The sequence below is a fragment of the Alligator sinensis genome, unplaced genomic scaffold (assembly GCF_000455745.1).
Source record: "Alligator sinensis unplaced genomic scaffold, ASM45574v1 scaffold900_1, whole genome shotgun sequence".
Lineage (NCBI taxonomy): Eukaryota > Metazoa > Chordata > Crocodylia > Alligatoridae > Alligator > Alligator sinensis.
The window spans coordinates 349995-371936 of record NW_005842882.1 but is presented as its reverse complement, the minus strand read 5'-3'; the positions used below and the strand labels follow the sequence as shown (position 1 = coordinate 371936).

Here is a 21942-nt window from a genome sequence, read left to right as displayed (position 1 = left end):
GCCTGCTGCTGTAAGTGGCAGGGTCCAGAGCAGGCTGCTCAGCTGGTGCCACTGGCTGAGCTGGGCCTCTGCATGCCTGGGTCAAGCTAGTGCACTAGAGGGAGGCCTGACACAAGAGGGGTGGCAAGTGCAGCCTGCAGAGACCCCGGCCTACTGCCTCCTCTGTGGTAGGGGGCACCCCCCTAGAGACAATAGGCAAGAGCTCCAGGGCCAGTTAAGGGGGCATTTGCCAGGCCTGGAATGCATGACAGACCCTATGATCCCTGGGGACCTAGGCTGTGAGCAGGCCCCTGGCCTTCCCCTGCAGCCAAGGGCACAGCCAGGGGACAGTGGGGTGTGCCCAGGGCCATGAGCAGGGGGCATCTTCCCCAGGCACCTTCCCTGCCTGCCCAGGCTGAGTGGTGGGTGCTCCAGGCTGGCTGCACTTCCCTAACTGTATTGCTCATGTCTCTCCTGCTCCCACTTCACCCTCTCCTCCAGGCTGGGATCTCCCTGCTGCTCCTCTCCTGGTCTTCCCCTTCCCTGCCACGCTGTCTGCATGCGCTGTCTTCCTTTCACATAGGGGGGTAAGCCACTACCCCTCTTGACCAGAGCCTCCAGCCCTGCTGCCTAAGCCCCTGCTTTCCTCCTTTTGCGCACCCAGGATGGCCCCATGCAACATACCCCAGCCCCATGGAGCCTGCCCCACCCTCACACACTATCTGTCCTGGCTACTGTCCTCCCAGCCCACCTCCTGCCCTTCTGGAGCAGTGACTCCCTGCGTGTGTGGTCGTGGCTCCCCTATTAGCTGAGCCCAATGAGGCAACAGGCTAGCCTTTCACCCTAGCTGGGTGGCATCACCCCCCAAGGACTGGGCTGTCAGCACCAGGGTCACAGGTCTGGCTCCTAGCCATGGTGTCTGCCTGTGACAGGAGAAGGCACCAGGTAGCAGAAGAGATCTGGCCCTGTCTGTGGGGCAGCCATGGCAGCCTCCTCTTGAGGGCTTGTCAGCTGGGTTCATGGAGCAGAGGTAGCTTGGCGACAGTGCTGAGAGCATGAGCATGACCTGTCCAAGTCCTTCCCCAGGGCCCAGCTTGGGCAGCTGGGGACAGAGCGGGGAAGGTGGAGGGATTCTTCCAACCAGGGCCTCTGAAGCCCTAGCTTCTGCAGTCCTTCATCTGCCCCTGCCAATGTCTCCCCTGTCTCCCTGATGTACAGGGAATGCTGGAGAGGAGGGCTGCATGTCACAATGGGGTACACCCCCTAGGCAGCAGCCAGGCACAGGGTCTCTGTGCCATGAGAGGCCAGTGGCCACTCCAAAGATTCCCCCCACTCCTGAGACAAAACAGCAGGGAGAGGACAGAAGGGGAGGGGAGAGGAGAGGACTTGCCCCTGAGCAAGGAGGGGAAGGAGGTATTCATTTCTGCCTTGAGGACTTTTTTTAAAGCCTCCAGAGGCTCCAGCAGCACGGACCAATCTGAAAAGGGGTGCAGCCATGTGACTACCCCCTCTGGATCCGCCTCTGGGAGTAACACCCCCTGCCCGCTCCGGGGTCTTGGTGCTCAGGGGCTGTGCACCTCGGAGCTGGTGGGGCCTACATGGGTGGCCTTCTGATAGCGTCAGGTTCCCTGTTGATTGTGTGGGACCCCCCTTGCCAAGCTGGGTGGTCCACTGCTCCCTCCAGCCCCTCCCTGGCTCCACACATACCCAGTCTCCCCTGCCCTGTGCTCATGGTGTGTAGCCTGGCCAGTCGTAGGTGCTGTGCCCATGTGCCCTTCTTGCTTGGTCATATTTGCCATGGGTCCCACTCGCTTAGCAGGCCAGAGGATCTGTCCTCTGTGCAGGGATGTGGCAGGCTGTTCTGGACACAGTGCTGCCTGCCGGCCTTTTGTGGTGGTTCCATGCCCATGAGGCCTTCTCCGTTGGCATGCTGGGCTCTGATCCAGCCACATTCCTGTCTGCTTGGCTTTGCTCTTAGCCATTTTCCATCTCTGCAGACAACTCTGGCTGCATGCCAGACCCAGCCCAGGTCAGCTCCCTCCATGGGCCGAGGAAAATAAAGGATTTCAGCACAGATGGGCACGGGGTACTTGGAGAGATGGGCCAGGCTCGAGGGTGGGAAAGCTGTGGGGTCAGGGAGATGCCCAGACACTGCTATTCTCTCAACCCCAGATGCTGACAGGTGATCCCAGGAGACCAACTGCCCTGCTTGGAGCCCCACAGCATCCACCTCCTGGTTGGGCATATGGCACTTGGGCATATAGAGCCCAAGAGCAGCCCAGCCTGAGAGAGCATGTTACAGATCCTAGCAGCCTCCCCTTTGAGTTTGGCAGGGGGAAAGGGGCAGGGGAAGAGGAGAAATGATCTCCCCTCCCACTCTGCCCCCAGCTCTGGAGGGCAGTCCCAGGACAGCAGAGCTCACTGTGGGAGTAGACACACTTGGGACAGGGAAGAGCTGAATTTGAACCATGCTGCAAGGCACCCCCTGTGTGTGGCGGAGTGGAGAGACACCACCTCCAAGCCTCCTGCCAACCCAGGCCATCTGCCTGTGCGAGGGCTGCAGGACCCTGCATGGTCAGAGTGCAGGAGGCTTGCTGGGCCCTTGGCATACCCTTTCCCACCCACCTCTCTGGAAGGAAGCGGTGTGGGGAGGGGTGTGGGGAACCCAGAGTCATGGAGGGGGCTCTAGCTCCGCCTGGCTGCATGGCCCCAGGGAGGCACTGCTAGATGCATGTGTCTGAGCAGAGAGGAGGGGGTTCCTCTCCATGGGAATGGCATGGTGGTGCTGGCTGGATTAGGACTGAGCCAGTGCCAGGCCTGTAGGCATGAAGGGTGCAGGGGAGCAGAACTGGGGGTAGCCATCTCCCCAGTCCTGAGCCTGTTCCTAATACCTGCCCCATTGCAGTGTACCCTCTGTCCCACGTGCCACCTTCACTTCCCTTGGAACTCCAGAACAGTTGGAGCCAGAATCCCCCTGAGTTGCTTTGGGGCCCAACCCTCCTGCATGTGACTGGCCATACCTTTGCCCACTAAGGCATTGGCTCATGAGGCATGGTAACCCCTTGAGTCCCAGAACTCACACCCACACGTTCACAGTGCCTGCCTCTTTCTCCAAGGGCCACGTATGCTGAGGGGGCTCCTAGAGGCGTCCCTGTGTACAGAGAGAAAAGTCGGTCAGTCCCTGCCCTCCTGGGGTCTGGGCAAGAACTATTCTCATAGTTTCATAGTAGCTAGGGTCAGGAGGGACCTGAACAGATCATCTAGCCTGACCCCTTGCCACAGGCAGGAACGAATGCTGGGTTCACAAGACCCCAGACAGGTGATCATCCAACCTCCCCTTGAATTTGCCCAAGGTAGGGGCAAGGACCACTTCCCTGGGAAGCTGGTTCTAGATTTTGGCCACCCTAACTGTAAAATATTGCCTTCTAAACTAAACCTATTCTCCATCAGCTTATGACCATTGTTCCTTGTCACCCCAGGTAGTGCTGGGGAGAAAAGGGCTCTACCTATTTGCTGTTGATCTCCCCTGATGAGTTTGTAGGCAGCCACCAGGTCCCCCCTCAGCCTCCTCTTGCTGAGGCTGAACAGGTCCCTTTGGGTCCTTCCGTCTCTCCTTGTAGGGCCTATCGTGCTGCCCTCTCACCAAGCGAGTGGCCCTCCTCTGAACCCTCTCCAGGCTGGCCACATCCCTTTTGAAGTGCAGCGCCCAGTGCTGGGTGCAGTGCTCCAACTGCGGCCTGACCAAAGTCGCACAGAGGGGGAGGATCACCTCTCTGGACCGGCTTGAGATGCACCTTTGGATGCATGACAAGGTATGGCTGGCCTTGCTGGCTGCGGTCTGGCACTGGCAGCTCATGTTCATCTTGGAGTCAGTAATGGGTAAGGGACTCGGATGCAATCCAAGCCTCCTGCTGCAGGGTCTGAGCTGAGCACCATGGCAGGCAGGAAGGAGCGCCCACTGCCCCAGGCAGCTGTGTACCACTGTTTGGGGGTTGGGGTCTAGGGAGCTTCTTGGGGTGAAGGGGTGCTGCAGGTAGGGGGATCTTGGACAGCAAGGGTTCTGCTCAGGCAGTGTGGGAGCGCATCAGTCCATTCTGCCCTGGTGAGAATGGCAGCCATGGTGAGCCTGATCCTAGGACCACAGTGTGGAGGAATCTGCCTCCAGTATGGTGCCAGGGCCTGGGTTCCAGCCCCTGCTGAGGAGGGCATCTCCAGGGCCTGCTCTCTCTATAACAAGGTGCAGGATGGTCAAGGCAGCGGTTGCAGCCTAGTGTCAAACCCAGCATGATTTGTGTACTGGGAAGGTTGCTATGCCCTGTGGCAGGATGCCAACTCTCCTACTAGCACGTGAAGCACTCCTGGGCTCTGGAAGGAAGGATGTTACCATCCTCACTCATCTCCGCCACCAGGAGGCTGAGTTGGGGATTTTTAGGCCCAGAAAGATTTTTCTTACAGACTCTGGGGTACTCCTGGTTGGCATCCCCTGAGGTCGCTCTATTGTGTAGGAGTGTCTCTGAGTAGTTTGTGAGCTTCCTAGTGGTGCTCACAGTGTTGCATGGATTAGAAGCCAGTCTGAGCATCTGTGTGCATGTGCAGCTGGGCCTGTCGTGTTGCGTGTGGCTGTGGATTCTGTGACACCTCTGTGATTCCCCCATGGAAAGAGCTAAAGACATCACAGTAGCTCTTCCAAAGGGCATCTAGAAACAGCTCCCGCCCTTTGCCCAGCGCTGCCTGCTCCCCGCATCGGAGCACACAGCCTGCCTCTTGCATCACCTACCCTGGTAGCTGCATCTTCATTGGAGATTCCTTGTCGCAGGCCATGTCACAGGCAAAGAGAGCCCAGCTGGTTTTTCTGCCAAGCCAGGCATGTCCTGGTACATGGAGCTGGTTCAACCTGCAACTGCTAAAGTAGTTGTCACACCAGCTGGGATTTTAACACCAGGCCTTTCAGGGAGAGGCACACTGAACCCTCTGCTAGGCAGACAGGGCAGCTGGTTTGGGCCTCCCATGTTGTTCTCATTCATGTTTTAAAAGGCCTAGGCAGTGCTTTCTCTCCAAGGCTAAATCCTGAGCCACCTGCGACTGGAATCGGGCCTTTGGGGTCTAAAGGCAACAAAACACCTTGGCTGTAGCCAGGACTCCCCTTTTAAGGAGGATTAGCAGGCTCTGCTCAGTCCTTCTCTGGAGCTGCCTGCAGCTGACTCTGCCATGTTGTTAGAGAAATAAATACTTCAGGGAAGGTGTCTCTAGGGGAGACTACACCTTCCCTGATGTAAACCAGAGAACAAAACGCTACTAATAAGGCAGGGTCCAGGTATTCCTGGCTGGGGTAGCTGACTGAACTCCGTACCACGTAGTTGCTGGAACAACCCGAGGCAATGCTATTTTAGGTTTGGCATTGGTATGTGAGGAATGGGCTAGAGAGCAGATGCCAGGAGGTTGTGCTGAAGTGGGCGTACCAGGCTGGAGTGACATAGATAGTATCCTGCAAGGATTGGCTTTGGGGGCCCAGCTTTGATATATCCATTAATGATTTTGGCATGCAGTGGAGGCACACGCCGATAAAGCTTGCTGATTACACAAGGTTGGGAGCCATCATCCATATAGAAGGGGATTGGGATACCCTACAGGAAAAACTGGGTGCTCTTAAGGACTGAAGGAATAGAGATGAGGTGAAGTTCAGTGACACCAGGTGCAAGGTCATGGACAAGAAGCTCATCTGATGTGATCTGGGAGCCCATCGGCTGGAAATGACAGAGTAGAAAGACTGGGGTGTACAAGTAAGTCACGGCATGATCAAATCACCAATGTAATGTGGTGGTGAACATACCACCAGTTGGATCCTGTGTGTGCCAGAGAAGGCATTTCCAGTAGAGAGAGGGACGTATTTGTACCATTTGACAAGGTGTCACTACCCCTGGGAAACTGGACAACGCTGGTCGCCAGCGTTCATGAAAGATGGGCTCAGACTGAAATGTGTGTGCTGAAGAGGGTGGCTTGAATGATATGGGGAGGGGAGAATTTGTCTTATGTGAAGAGAATAAAAGAGCCTGGTTTGTTTAGCCCAACCGAGAGAGGAAGATTGCTGCTATAAATACATCAGGGCAGTAAACACGAGGGGAGGGGGGAAGAACTAATTAAGCTAAAGGACAAATTGGCACAGGAACAAATGGGTATAAAGTGGCCATGAATAACTTTGTGCTGGAAATTAGAAGAAGGTTTCTAACCATCAGGGCAGTGAGGTTCTGGAACAGTCTTCCCAGAAGAGTTTATCGAGGGGGAAGGGCTCTGAGGAGTGTGACAGGAGTCGCCTGACATGGTGCCGACAACACCAGAGGACGAGATGCGATGACCTAGGAGGTGCCTCCCAGTCCTATGTTCCTTTGTTCCCCCATTTTCCTCATCCCCTTCTGCAGGAAAGCTGACAGGCATGAGCGAGATCACAGAGAAGCTGACGTTACCAGAGACATGCCAGAGTGACCACACAATCGTCCAGCGAGTGACCTCAGCAGCTAATGTCAGCCGTGTGCCCTGCGGGGCAGACAATGAGTACAGGTAAAGGGGGAGAAAGATCCAAAACTGCAGGCCTATGCTCTTGGAGCCAAAAGGCCTTTGTGTTTGCCAAAGCCGCTCCTTGTCCTTTGTGTGACAGCCACAGCTGGGGGAGTCTGAGTGGCTGAGAGTTGCACACACGTGTATACATGCAGCCAGACTGTGCCCCCTTGCCCTGCTCTCTGCTGAGCTGGTGCCAACCCTCTGAGCACAGCGCTTCATGCCCCGTTGTCTCGAGGTGGCACAACCCATTGGCATCCTCATGAGCCCCACTCTGCTCAGCCGCCTGGGATGAGAGAGCTTCCCAGTGGTTGGTGTTTGACCAGGAGGCAGACTTGCAGCCTCTTGCTGACAAAGAAGGCTGGGGGGTGGGCTGCCACAGAGCCAAGGTCTGGGGTGTGAGTGACCAGAGCTGCTAACCTCTTGTGGAACAGTTTCTCTGCCATGTTTCCAGGCTTGGAGTGTGAGAGCAGATGGCTGGGGCGTGTTGGCAAATGACCCAACCAGACCATGCAGCCTCTGCATTGTACTTATCCAAGGGTACAAACGGAGTCTGTGGTAGGTACAGACTTGAGCCTGGGTCTTCCAAGACTAAGGCAAAGTGCCCTACTCATTAGAGAAGCTTTCCTCTCCCCTTAACATGTTTCTGTAAAACCAGAGCCAGGCCCAAAGTGACTGCCCGAAACAACAAGCATTGAGCTAGCTTGGGACCAAATCCATCCTGGTCTAGGTGCTCTTTACAGACTCATCCCTGTCCCTGATGCAAGCCTCTCTCTGAACAGTGACATCAGTGGACAGCAGCTGAGTGGCACCATGCCCTCCATCCTAGCAGCGCTCACTGGTGAAGCCAGATGAGGAGACCTAAGAGACAGGGCTGGTCCCTTATCATAAAATAAACTCAAAGGGCCTGAATGTCAGTTCTGGAGCTCTGCACCCTGATAATTGACTCAGTAGGAGATGCCAACTCTAACTACGTATGAGAGCACCCTCCCTGCAACCAGTGATGCCTACGATTTAAAAGCCAAGCAAAGCAAGCTGTGTACCTTTACAGCTTGGGTGCTGTGGGCCAACACGGGCTATTCCTTTGCCCTGGATGGGGGCTCCAGGCCACTGGAGTCATTCTCTTTGGGCCCATAGTCAGGCACCAAGTTCTGGACTGTTTGGATCTGTCATCACCAGGAGTGGGACTACAAGGGGCATTCAGTTCACCCTGCACACAGCAGAGAGTCTTTCCCAGCCCCAGGCCTCCCTTGACCAGTGCTGCCCCAGCTCCAGCTGCTGGAGCATCACAAGAAATAGCCAGTGGCCCAATGCCTAGTCATGATGGATGTCTCCTTCCCCCACCCCAGCACCTGCTTCCTCATCCCTGTTCACAGTGCGCTCAATACCCCTTGTTGTTCCCTGCAACCAGGTTTGCTGCCAAGACGGTGACCAGTGGAAGCCTTGTCCTCATCACCCTAGAGAAAAAGGAGGGAGCCCTGGCACAACTGACTGTCAACAGTGAGAAGATGGTGATCGGCACCATGCTGGTGAAGGACATTATCCAGGCCTTGACGCAGTGACTGGAAGGCAGCTCCTCTGATTCCTCCCCCCGAGATGCATCACAGACAGCACCCTGACCACCCCCTAGCATCTACTGAGATCTCACGCCTGCCCCATCCCTGGTACCACACCTCTCTGCTCCTTCTCCATTGGCTGGCCGTGGTGACTGACAGACCTGCTGTTCCTCCTATTTCTTTCCATGGCTTGATCCAAGCTTTGGGAATGAGGTAGGACTGCCCTCTGCCCCTTCTTGTCCCCTCTAGTACCTCCAGTGCCCTGGAGGTGTTTTGTTCTGCCCAAAGCCCTGCTGAGGAGGAACACCAGGTACAGGAGACAAGAGAGGGAAGTTCACAAAGACTACAAAAATGCAGATCTGGCAGATGGATGAGCAAAGGGTGGAAGGCAAGGCAGTGTCTCTAAAAACAAAAACGGTAGCTTGTGGGCAGCAGCCAATGGAAAGCAAGCCCTGTGGGCACCCTGGGTGATGTGGAAGCTTCTGCCCCAGGGCTGTGGCCGTGGCCATGGCCATGGGTCCTGCTGTGAAGTCGTTCTGTGCTGGTCTCAGTGTAGTGTAGCTCTATTTATTATGGACAGGACCTTCCCAATAAAAACCTCCTTGGAAACATCTCCCCTCCTTGCCTCTGTTTTGTGCATGCACATGGAGGGTCAGGCGCTAGGGGCAGGAGGCATGGAGGTGCTGAGGTGGGTAGAATCTGACCAGAGAAGTCCTTCCAGTTCATGCTAATCCAGCCTCCCTGGCCCAGCCTGTACTGCAGTATAGCAGGCGGTAAGTAGTCAACTGGCATGGTGCAGCACCAGGCAAACTCCAGGCCTAGCCCCATGCCTCAGCCTCCCCTGTGCCAGGACACTGAACTCGTGTGTGGCATCTCGTAGTGATTCCCCTCCATACATGTGGGCACCTAGCCAGACTTGACTGATGCTTCCACCAACATATTTCCTGAGTGCAGAAGGGCCCAGGAGGGTTGGTACGAAGACATTTCAGCTGGCAGCCTGCACTGGATCAGGTGGAAGGATAAGGTGCCTCCCAAGTGAGGATGGTTTTAGCTGTATGGGCTTGGTGGGAAGTGATACACTTCTCACTGAACCTGGTTACAGAATCCAGGGATTCACCAGTTCCCCGTCTCCATGAAGCGTGGAAGAGAGAACTAGAGAGCCACAACTTACGCTTGGATTGAGCCACTTGAAGTGCTCTTACCAGCTCCATTGGTGTGAGGCTAGGGGCATGTGGTGCTACAGGACATGACAAAAAGGGGGCTGGAAGCAGATCATTGCTCCCAGGGGTGCCCTGAAATGATGGCAGCTACACCTCAGTGGTAGGAGCTGTCTTTCTGCTGGAAGGAATGGTGAGAAGGAGTGGTCTTCAGGCCCCTTTTCGCCCATAGAAAAGTGAGCTACTGGTGTCAGTCGTTTCTGAGTAGTCCCTTCCTGTGTCAGTAGTTCAGGGCTGGAGCCCTGCAGAGATGTCGGTGACAGAGGAGCCCTGGCCAGGAGGTCTCTGGTATTGGCTAGCAGGATGGCAGTGGGGAAGAGGAGGTGTGTTTAGGAGGACTGCTTGCCCCTGTAGTGTGGGACATTGTCACCTTGCTAGGATCTCTTAAGTATATATTAATCGCCAAAAATTCCTTCCACTGCAGTGGCAGGACATTGATGGAGCCCTTAACTGTCCTCCTCTTTGTCCCTGGCATGTTGTAGAGTTTTATTGTGGACTTCATGGCTGCAGGTGGAGAAAGAGGTCAGAGCAGACCTTCTTGCAGAGTCTTTTGGACAGATGGTGGCCTGTAGTCAGAGGGGACAAGGCATAGGCCCCTTAATTGTCATGTTTATAATCCAGAGGGAGAAGCTGAAGGGTGTAGTGGTTAGGGTTCTAGTCCAGGACTTGCAAGAGCCCATTGAGGGCTGTGCCACAGGCTTCCTACGTGATCTTGGGCATATCACTTGGCATCTCAGGACTAAAGCTGCAAACAGAAACAGATGTAGACATGCTGAGTGCTGCTGTACCCACTTATTGGGTGACTTGACATTTAGTGACATCAGAGCCTCAAATCAGGCAGAGGGTTATTGGGATAGACCTAAAAAATCTGAGGCCTTCTGAGAACTGGTCCATACCCAAACTTGCACCGGAACAAGCCTGTGTGTTCACTTTACCTTAATTATGCCTGTGCAAACCCATGAGTGGATGATTGTCTTTGTCTCAAGCTCAACTGTTTCTAAACTACTCAAAAGGAGAAACAGTCTGGTTAATCTGAAATCAAAGGGACACCCTCACCTTCTACACTGGGTTTGACTTAGTGGGTTTGCATGTCACCCATGTGGGTTAATTTGCTGCAATTCTGTGTGCAGAAACCCTTGCTCAATTTTTGTCTCCCTTTTTGTAGTGTGGGGGGCCAGTCTCTGAAGAGTTATTTTGGATGAAAACTCCTCTTTTTCTCTCTTTCTCTTTCTTTCTGTCGATCTCTCTATTGTGCTTTCAGTAGTTAAAAAAAAAAAAAAGTGACTTAAATAATAGGCAAGCAGGATACTCTTACTGTGAAATGATGAAAGTTACACACACTAAAATACCCAAAGCTGGGAAATACTGTAAATAGATTTTGGTGGTTCAGCTCCAGCAGGGGTGAGGCCTAGCCCTTAGTTATTTGAATGCAAGCTGGTAAAATTAAGCCCTAAGTGCGAACAGCAATTATCCAACAAGAGAAGAGAATCCATGAGAGACCTTCTTTCTGGTCCCCTTCCAATAAGACCCAGCCCTCAGAGAATACTGCACGCTAATACAGACAGCACATGAATTACTGTGTACATGACAGCTACAGCGCACTCAGTATGAAACAGGAGCTGACTAGCGCTTAGCTCAGTGCCCCTAGAAAAGTCTAAGCTGCGGACAAGAAGAGGAGTTTTCCTAGGAATGCCAGGTCCCTCAGAGTGCAGCAGAAGCCCTTGTGAAGCAGGGTACAGCTGCTACTGGAAAATCTCATCAGCCCTAAGACAACCTGAATCCAGAAGATACCAGCTGCTGAGGAAGTATTGAGGTGGCTGGAGTGTGAGTGTCTGCCCAAGCTGGACTGGACACTGGAGGATCTGACATGCATAACCTGGTGGGACTGGGCACCAAATTTGTTTTGTTTTGTTTTTATTTATTTAAATTTTCCATATTCCAAAACACATTAGCCAAAACAAATTCCAGATCTGTGAGTCAGTCCAGAACCGCATCTGAATCTGGGGCTTCAGATGTTTCCAAAACCTTTGGCAGGCATTCTACTTGCAAGCCCAAGCTGGCTTGGGGTTCGGATACCCCTGAGTTTTGCTTGCCCTCAGCCATCAGGCCACAGGAGCAAGTTAGGGAGGAGTCCCCTGTTTCCATAAAGTGGGTATAAAGCCAAGACCTTCCCACTCCAGCAGCTCAGTGGGAGGTTTACTATACATTACCTTGGCAGGTACTATCCCCAGGCCAGGAGAGCGGTCGTTCCTGGGTGCGACTAGGAAGACCACCTCCGTGGTCATGGTGTTTCCCTTGCCAGGCAAGCATAGGACTATGCTTGATCTGAGCCCACAAGAGCTGAGCCAACAAGAGGCCGAGAACTGGGCACCAAATGCACAATGATGCATGGTGAGATCAAATTCCAGGCAGTGACTAAGCAGCGATGACTCTACAACTTGTCCTTACCAGCTCTGAGCCCAATAACCCACCAGCAATGGCATTGGGAGACTTTTGTCCACCAGATCCACCTGTCAGCGCTTCATCATAAACCTGTACCAATAACAATGAAATACCATACTTCGGAGCATACAATCTGTCCCACCTTTGCTAAGTGACTTAAGCAGCAGGCAAAGAACTTCAGAATATCTGTGATAAGCTTGTTAATTGCTCATAGGATAAATGAATACAAGGTATGGCCAACTTGTCAGTGGGCGGCCATTTTTGGGGGGGGCAGGTGTGCCACAAATCAATCCTTCATGTGCCTATGTACCACTCTGATCCCTTTGCCTACCTGTTGCTTTGCTTCTGCTCCCTGCTCTATCTGTCATTGTGCTGCCTGTCCCCTTCCCATCTGCTGTGCCACAAACAGAGGTTGCCCATGTTGCAGACTGGCCACCCCTGGTCCAGACAGTTCCCATCCCAGGGAGGCTCCCTTGTAAGATTCAGGATGAAACTGGCAGCCAGATTTTTTAAAAATCATTCCCTGTCCAATGTGCTGTTTTAAAAGTGTGGCTGCCTATTTTGGTGCCAGGTGGGCAATGAGTTTTTCTTTACCACTGATTATTTTGTCAGCTCTCAAAGGACTTCTGACTTATTTCTGAGACAGCTGCTCCGTGGCTATATTTGTTTGTCTGAGCTGGGCCTGTATTGCCCACTGGGTTTCTGAGATGATTGATCTAATATATGTTGAGTTATCTACCCTGCATTAGCAACTGACAGGTGCTAAATGTACAAAGCATTTGGCTACGTCCTAGCTAAGACAGGGATAAAAATATGCTGGAATATGTGTGTGCATGCATAAAAAGTGTGTATGTACATACTCTGAAAAATTTCCACACACACACATACACACCCTACAGATGCAGTGTGTGTGTGTGTGTGTGTGTGTGTGTGTGTGTACATACTCTGAACAATTTCTACACACACACACACACACACACACACCAGATACAGTGTGTGTGTGTGTGTGTATGATGGAGGATCCCTATGAGACTGTGAAATCTCCATCTTTGGAAAATTTTATGAGCAGATTAGACAAATGCCTGACTCGAATGATTTAGACAGGGATAATTCTGTCTAAGCAGGAGGTTGGCCTAGATGACCTCTTGAGGTCCCTTCCAGACATATATTTCTATAATTATGAGTCAATGATTCACCAAATTCAACCCCATTTCATATGAGATCCCCAGAAAAGGGCATGCACAAACTGAAACCTACAAAATATTTTTGTGATATTTTTTGAAAGAAGAGATGCTGGCGTGTCAGTGCTTCTGTAGGAGTAATGTTACAAGCTGTTTGCTGGTTCGTAATTTTTTTAAAGTGAAAAATCAAGAAAAACTAAAGCTAAAACAGACAAATGTGCACCGAAACCTGGAAGACCATGACTGTCGTCATGTTTTACATCACTCTCAATTCCACAGCACACGTAATGCTATGTGACACCTTAAGATGGAAAGTGAAGAAAATCCCTGAAACCTGCAATCCAACTGAAACCATGGAAAATATTTTAGTAAAGAGAAATGTGATTTGGGCTAAAATGTCAATATTCTCCAAGATTTATGTTGATTATGTAAGAGTCTGAGCCTCTCTTTCACATCCAATGAAATCAACAGAACTTCCAGCAGCACAGCTGCTGAGCCAGTGTCAGCTTACCCCTTCCACTCTCAGGGTGATAGGAATATGATCCATGTCCTTGCATCCAGCAAGAAGTGTGAGGCCAGAACAATCTGGGATCTACCCAGCAAAGGGGATTGCATCACGAGACAAGGCTCTGGGACTAAACCAGGTCCAAAAGGCCAGAGACACACCATGGGCAAGGCTAAATAACAGGGAACATTAGCTGCTTGCTAGAGCCATGACCACACACACACTCTTCTACCTCCAGCTGTGCTCTGACTGAGGAAGGGCTGGTTTCACTGGAAAAGCTACACCAGCACCTGGTTTTTCCCTTTCAGGAGGGCACCCCCCTAACTGGGCACCCTTGTCTCATGGTACTGGACCAGTGCCAGAGCATGAAACAGGAGAAAGATTTGTACTGTGCAATAGACAGGGTCTCAAAAGGTCCAGAAATTTTGAGCACCTCATTTTTTATTGTTCATAGCATAACAATTTAGGTGTGTCAGTGGGGAACCAGGAACAGACACCTCCAAAATGGCTATGCATGCTGACAGATGTCCCTTAGCATTGTATCCATTCCTATCCTTTTAGATATGTCATAGCTGGCCTGAAGTCACTATTAGCCAATATTTAGGTAGTGTTAAGAGTGATGTAGCTGTGATGGTCCAGAAATTATGCAAGAGATAAGGATTACTTAGGGTCATCTCTTTTACTGGACCAACTGTGTGGTAGAGTTAAACAAGACTGCAAGACCTGATGAGGAATGTCTTGCATTCAAAAGCTTGCCTAACTCTGCTACACAGTTGGTCCAATAAAAAATAGCACCCAAAGTAATCTTTGCCTCTCCAATGTTTAGGGTCTTTCTGGGTTATTACCATTAGGATGAGAAATTGGTATGAGTCGGGTTAATTCTTGGCATCATCCTGCTCATATGCACACAGGCCCCTATTTTCCAGAACATGTTACAAACAAACAAGCTAGCAGGCAGCTTTCTGGTTCAGAAATCCCCCAGTCTGTCACTCCAGTGTAGTCTGTGACCAAGGAGCCCCATCTCTCTTCTTTCTCTCTTCTTTCACACATCTCCTTCTCCAGGCTTTCTTCTTCCAGCACACGCCACTGGTGGCCATCCTCATACACTTTTCTGTCTACGACCTGGCAAACCCCTGCCAATCCCTTTGAATTACCCTGGCTAGTGCCTCAGGTGGTCTGCACTTGTCTGGCAACTTCCATTCAGCCTCAGAGGGCACATCGACACGTGAAATTAATGCTCAGAAAGCTTACTGTGCGGTATAATACTGCACAATAAGCTTTTCCTGAGTGTGCAAATGCTTCTGTCCAGAGTAAATTTGCTCCCAATGGGAGCAGTTCAGGGCCCTGCTCTGCTACTATATAGCAGCCAGCAGGAGCTCTAGGCTCCCCTGGGTGCCAGCCCAGGGCTGGAAAGGGCACCTGTGTTGAACCTGGGCTCTAGGGGGAGGGGGGGTGAGCTGTCCTGCCTCCAGGGCAGTTGCCTCCCACCCCTGCCCCAGGCAGCTGACTGCTGCCCAACCCCCACTCCGGTTGTGGAGCCTGCAGGGACACTGAATGTCTGCTGCCCCCACAGCAGCTAGATCCTTGCCTGCCCCCCCACCCCAGCTCCTGATCTCAGCAGGGGCCAGGAGCTGCATGGGCAAGGGGACATTATTCCCTGCCCTGGCCCCACAATCAGAGCTAGCCCTGGCAACAGGCAGCTTTTGAGGGAAAGGATTGTTCTCCTGCTCCCTGGGTTGATGGAGCGTAATTTGCTCCCTGTCAGCTGTGTAATCGTGTACTACTGCGCAATAGCTATGTGACATCTGTTCATCAGTGAGTAATGATGGATATTGCAGTTTTTCTACTGACTGGTGGTGCATTTTCTCTTGTGGCTGTAAATATGAGCCTTGCAGGTCCTGCCACAGTGTTCACAGATATACGTAACATTAGGGATATGTACAGGTGGTAGAAAACCATGCAGTAGACTAATCTTTTGTGCAGTAGCTCCTGTGCATGGTCACACAGTGATACTTTACTGGGTGATAAAGTAGTTTACTGCACAGTAAAGTGTTTTGGGTAGACGCACCCAAAGAGTGCTTCACACATCTACTGACTTTAACAAGGCTTGTGATTGTCATTGAGTGGAGACTCCTGCAGCCCCCCCTTAGGCTAACCATTTCAGATTAGCAACACAGATCTTTAAACAAATGCATTCAGTGCTTGGTGAAAGGTGCCCAGCAAACAGCCCTGGAGCCTGGCTGCTGCTTTAGTCACAAGGTAGGTTCAGCTTAAGCAGCAGTGGGAAATATGTGGCCCACCAGCTAGCATGCTGAGAAACAATAGGCACCTGGGGAGCAAAGTACCAAGGAAACCCTTGGATGCTCCTGAGCATGAAAGTAGATGAACAGACATCTCCGTGTGAGGCAAGGGGCTGCAATATCGGCAGCTGTGCGTGGACATGTGGGCACTGTACAGCTGAAGTAACTCTTCAAGCAGAGTTGTGTGAGGCAGAGGCCTGTGTTCCTCACTTGCTGAGGGTCAGGTATTTGTCTCATAGGGACTCCAGAAACATTGTGTATTTTCCCTTCTCCAACAGCCGCACAGGTTGGAGGGCAAAAAAATTAAACAGCCAGGTGCAGCACCACCTCCAGCTGCAGCCAAGGATGGTTTTCTCAGAAAGCAGAGCTCTGGGACAGAGCTCCATGAAAGAGCAATGAGCTTGTGGGTCTGGCTATGGGCCTGCACCACCCACTACATTACTTTGGTTGGTGACTGTCTGGGACTCACTCTGATGAGCTCTTCTGCCCTGTCATGATAAGAGCTTGTCTGTTGTGATAATATTTAGCACCTGAGCTTCTCATAAAGGCACCACGGTCTCCATTTTCCAGATAGAGAGATAGAGGATCAGCAAGGAAAAGTGAGTTTGTGTGTTCCTAGCATAGTGTCCACACCACCAACTCATGCTGCTCTCCAGGTAGAGATGTCTGATGTCAGTCTCACACTCTGCAACCTCTACACACACACACACACACACACACACTGGGGACACCACTAAAGTAATGCATGTTCCCTAGTAACATATTGTACTGAGACATCACGGGACTTGTCCCATACTGTCAGGTTCCTGGGGCCTCTTGATGGGTTTCGGTAGGGAACAATGGCATGCAGTGTAATGCAGACAAGTGCAGCTTGTGTCACTGAACCCGAGCTCTCTTTACCCTAGCTCACTGGGGTACCACACGCAGTATAACTCTGGATGCAGGATGTCCAGCACAGTCTTGCCACCAAAACACTCACCCAGGCTCCTGAGCAAGGTTTCATCCCAAGCTAAGCTCTATACTGCCCTGGCTATCCTAGCCGCCCCTGAGCTAGTTGGTTTAAACCTCACTCAGGTGTGACTGCCTGAGTTGCAGCCCCTGCAGTGTAAATGTGCAGGGCAGTGAAGGGCTAAGCTGACTCCCTTACTGTAATTTCAGTCCTGGCAGAGCCTTGGTTGTGCAGAAGCCTAGGGGAGGGCACAAGGCTTCATGGCTTGAAGGAACAACTGATTTACACTCCTCTTCACCAAGCCAGAGAGCCCTGCCTTCCCTTGCTTCTCAGGCCTACCATGAAGATGACAGAAACCCAAAGCAGAGCTGAGGGGAATGGGCAGCTCCAGACATGGAGCCTAAAGCAGTGTTAAAGGGCACACCAGCTGCCAATGGGGAGGGTAGGAAAAGGAAGCGTGGCTTCCCCCAGGAGTGGAGGAATGTCTTCAAAGTGGCAATGTGTACGCTAGGAAGGGTAGGTGGGCTTTGAGGGGAGGGACATGGGCTGGAGTGGGATGGGATCACAGATGAAGGGAAGGGAGGCCCCACGGTGTCCAGAAGTTGTATCCTTGTTTCCTTACGCAGGGCAATTCATGAGGAGGAGGTACATTGCTCCTTAGAGTCCTAGTGGTGAAGGATTTATGTGGGCTATGAACAGATGGACACTAAATAGATAAAGCAAGTCCTGGCCCCAGCATATGCTGTGAATTCCCAAGCTAGCTGTGTCATATCCACCTGAATATTCATTTGCAGCAAAGGGGGAGGATGGTCTCATACCTCAAGCATGAGCTCAGGATGTAGGAGATGCAGCTCCATGCTGCGGCTCAGCCAGGTAATAGCTCTGTGGCCTCGGACAAGTTCCTTTCTCTCTCTGTCTGTTTCTCCATAAGGACTATGAGAATAAAGATACCTTTCTATGGTCTGAGGCACTGCTCACTCATGGCTGTCTGGCACTCGGCTGTCTGCAGACAGGTGATGCTATAGTTGGGCAAATTGCCTGCCTTCCTTCCTTCCTTCCTCACCATCAGCATCATTGTTGCTTTAGTGTTGTTGTTGTTGTTGTTATTCCCTAGGTTTGTGGCACGTGCCAGTGTGTGTACAAACATAGCAAACTGCTAAGGAATCCAACAAGATTCCTGGCTAACTGTGGCCTCGGCCTCACCACGATCCACTGGCTGGGGAATTGGCTCCGTGGTTGGACCCAGAGGGTGGTGGTTGAAGGAAGTCAATCATCGTGGTGCGCTGTGACCAGTGGGGTCCCTCAAGCCTCTGTCCTTGGGCCAACACTATTCAACATCTTCATTAATGATGTGAACACTGGTATCAGAAGTGGACTGGCCAAGTTTGCCGATGACACCAAACTTTGGGGCAAAGCATCCACACCTGAAGACAGGAGTGCGATCCAGGCTGACCATGACAGGCTCAGCAAGTGGGCAGATGAGAACCTGATGGTGTTTAACACCGAAAAAGACAAGGTTCTCCACCTTGGGAAGAAAAACCTGCAGCATCCTTATAGGCTGTGCTACGCTGGCTAACACTATGGACGAAAAGGACTTGGGGGTCATCATTGACCATAAGATGAACATGAGCCTGCAATGCGATGCTGCAGCTAGTAAAGCGACCAAACTGCTGGCTTGCATCCATAGATGCTTCTCAAGCAAATCCCGGGACGTCGTTCTCCCGTTGTACTTGGCCTTGGTGAGGCCGCAGCTGGAGTACTGCGTCCAGTTTTGGGCTCCACAATTCAAAAAAGATGTGGAGAAGCTTGAAAGAGTCCAGAGAAGAGCCACGCGCATGATCAGAGGTCAGGAAAACAGACCCTACGATGACAGGCTGAGAGCCCTGGGGCCCTTTAGCCTGGAAAAGCGCAGGCTCAGGGGTGATCTGGTGGTCACCTATAAGTTTATCAGGGGTGCTCACCAGGATCTGGGGGAATATCTGTTCACCAGAGCACCCCAAGGGATGACAAGATCAAACAGTCATGACCGTTTCAGGCTGGACATAAATAAAGAAGAACTTCTTTACTGTCCGAGCCCCCAAGGTCTGGAATAGACTGCTGCCCGAGGTGGTTCAAGCACCTACTTTGAACACCTTTAAGAGAAATTTGGATGTTTATCTTGCTGAGATCCTATGACCCCTAATGACTTCCTGCCCCTGGGGCAGGGGGCTGGACTCGATGATCTTCCGAGGTTCCTTCCAGCCCTAATATCTATGAAATCTATGAAGATATTATATGTGTTGATGATAACACAAGTATCCTACATTCATATGACCCTCTTCAACCCATGCAAATAGGCATCATGCAAACTACACAAGGATCTTGTTGTCCGCATGGGAAGCACTGCCTGAAATCCAGAACTTAACCAGAGGAAACAGAGGAGAAGAGTGCTGTGTGTCATCAGCATCAGAGGAGGGAGTTACCAAGCTGGGACTTCTTCAGAGCACCCAACTCCTTGAAAGTCCTGAATGATGTCCAGTAGCCAGGACCTCAGTTTTATAGCTCACTAAATGCTGCCCTGGACACCCTGCTGGAGGTATGGCTCTATGCCAGAGAGGAAAGAGCGCCTCTTATTGAACCAGCAACAGTATGCCGGCAGCACATGATGGGTTCTCAACAAATACTTAGCTCAGAAGGCTTCAGCCAAGCACAGCTTGAAGTGTCATGCTACAAACAGAAGGAATTGCAGGGCAACCTCATTGATCTCTGTGTTTTGATACCATCCATTCTTATGCTGCCTTGGATTTCTGGAGAGGCTCTTTGCAATTGCTTTGGAGTACCATCTCTGTGACACCTCTTTTAAATGACATCATGGGTTTGGACCAGGCTGCAGCAGCCTCATTAAATTGAACTGGGGCTGAGAATTCCCCCCTTGTGTCTCTCTCTCCTCCCGGCAGCCGTTAACATGGCAGCAGACGTCTCTCTGTCCCCCAAATGATGCAATTTCTCCGAGGCCCCTGAAAGCTGTGCCAAGTCCGGTGTGTTCCTAGAATGCGTTTCCTTACCCAGAGGGAATACCTCCTAGCTGGTCAGCCCTGATAAAATAAACTAGGGGGTTCCCTTTGCTATCATTGCAGCCTTTTGTGTTAGCAAGAGTGTCCGCTCCCTCTGCTCAGCTCTGCTTCTGCCCATCTCATTGCTCCTGCAGTAAAGTCTCAGTCCCTGCCCTCAGAACAATCACAGTTTGCAACCTGCCCTGCCTCACTGCTGAAGAAGCAAGCAGGCAACACTGATAGAAGATGACAGAGAAACCCTCCTGCTCAACCCATCACCCTGGAGAGTGAGGAAAAGCTCACAGGAGTTATTAGGGATAGGAAAAGTAAACAGACCCTGTTTCTGAGAGACTTGGAAGTTCTCCCTGGGGCATCTTTGAGATCAAATGCACTTTCCCATCTGGGGGGTTTTCCCAGTCTTGGTGAAGTCAATAGGAAAGCTGCTGCCTGGGGCACTTGGAGTCTCTGGGTGGCTCTTGCTCATTAAAGATTGATTTCCAAGTCCCCTTGGAGCTCTGCTCCAGCAGACCTGCAGCCCCATCATCACTGTGTGGTAATGCATTATTTTGCGGTGGGCTCAGATCGAGCTGCTACATGGTGGGAGGGGGCACTGGCATTTCTTTATGAAGCCTGAAATTCTGCTTCTCCAATTATCTAAGTTTTTGCGAGGAAAAGGAAATACCCTTACCTCTCTGGCTGTTCTCATTGCAGAAAGGCCATTGCACGCAAGAACCAAGTGCCACTGATGCAGCGATACCTAAAGCCAGCACTCTGAAGGATGTGAACACACCTGTTGTTTCCCACAGGGGCTGTCTCAAACACCCAGCAATACCACATTAAATGTCAGCACACTGTGGACTCTTTCACTGAGATCAGCAGGAGGTGGCAGAGAGGAGAGGGAGGATGACCTGATGAAGATGTATTGTGAACGATGCTCATCTAGGCACTACAACCAAGTGGGTAGTGCCTCCCCCACTACTTGCCCCTTTGCTGCCAAGCTCATGCGAGCAGAGCCCCTGAGTGTACTTGTATCCCAGGAAAGGGGTGATGAGCCCAAGGAGACAAGGGAATATATAGGACCATGACTCTAATATCTGTACTGCCTCCCATGAGCACTGTCTCCTGCGTGGAGTTTGTGTGATGGCTGGAGCTTGACAGAGCACCTGCATTCCCTTTCCCTCCCCACATCTCCATACCTGCCCATGATTTTCTCCTTACACACAGGTCTTATTCACATTAGGATTTTTTTTTTCTTTAGCATTTCCTAGCGGTAGTAAAAGTGCTAGGGCATCCATGCCAGCATTTTAAGCATCATGCTATGCACAGCTGTCCTTTGCAGCCGAACAACGTGGCACTTGAGATGCCTCTCAATGATGCCTGTACCAGTACACAACCAACCAGCAACATAAGAAGCGATAGGACATTTTAGGGACAATGGACTGCTTGCACAGCCTGATTTTGTCTCAGGAAGGACCAACCGAATCCAATGAAACAAATGCTTATGGGAAACCACACGAGATTCAGTTACCTGTTGGAGCAGGCAGAGCTGAACCCAGTGCCGTGTTGCTCAACCTGCGGGTCACAACCCAAAAGCAGGTGGCAGGAATATACGGCAGGGTCACGAACAACCTTTAAAAATGGATTCTCTATTCAAGGAGTAAAATGTGGGAAACCGTGGCTTCTCCCTTGCAGACAGCGCTCCAGCCTGCGAGGGGCTGCTTGGCACGCCCCACGCACGGGGGAGGGGGCCAGCCAGTCGGGAGCGAGGGGCACTGGGTCAGGACGTTTACAAATGGGCCCTGGTGCAAGCAAGACTGAGACCCCTGCCCTGGCGGGCCGGCCCCCGCTCTGGCGAGGCGGTCAGAAAGTTACGCCAGTCTCAGCTGCCCGGACGGCCCCGTCTGCAGCGACTCGCTGCCCAAGTCCTGGCAACCCTGCGACCAGTCCCAAGCAGCACCGCGCCTGCACGCCTGGCGGCCCCCGGTGACCTGTTAGTATGGGCCCCCTCTAATAATAATCATTATTATTTTCATAATAATCATTGTTTTCACCATTTTAGGCCCCCTTTCTGTCTGGGCCCTGGGCAGCCACCCAGCCCACCCATGGCGCCAAGGGCTTCATAAAGGCACTTTTGTGCCTCCGCCTTCGCAGGCGGGAGCCCACCATGTCCCCACGCTTCAACACACGTGTGGGAGACACGGAGGCAGCGGCCCAAATCCGGCACGCGGC

General features: G+C 51.9%; 1 protein-coding gene across 3 annotated transcripts in view; it reads left to right on the top strand.

Moving 5' to 3' along the window:
- AP3B2 (adaptor related protein complex 3 subunit beta 2) overlaps positions 1-8691 on the top strand; it is a 54469-nt gene extending 45778 nt beyond the window's left edge. For all 3 annotated transcript variants that reach the window (XM_006035857.2, XM_014525800.2, XM_025192022.1), the window contains exons 26-27: positions 6396-6534; positions 7943-8691. In XM_006035857.2, the coding sequence (XP_006035919.1) occupies positions 6396-6534; positions 7943-8093 (290 nt within the window). In that variant the 3' untranslated portion in view covers positions 8094-8691. The remainder of the gene's footprint in view (positions 1-6395; positions 6535-7942) is intronic.
- Positions 8692-21942: the final 13251 nt, after the last annotated feature.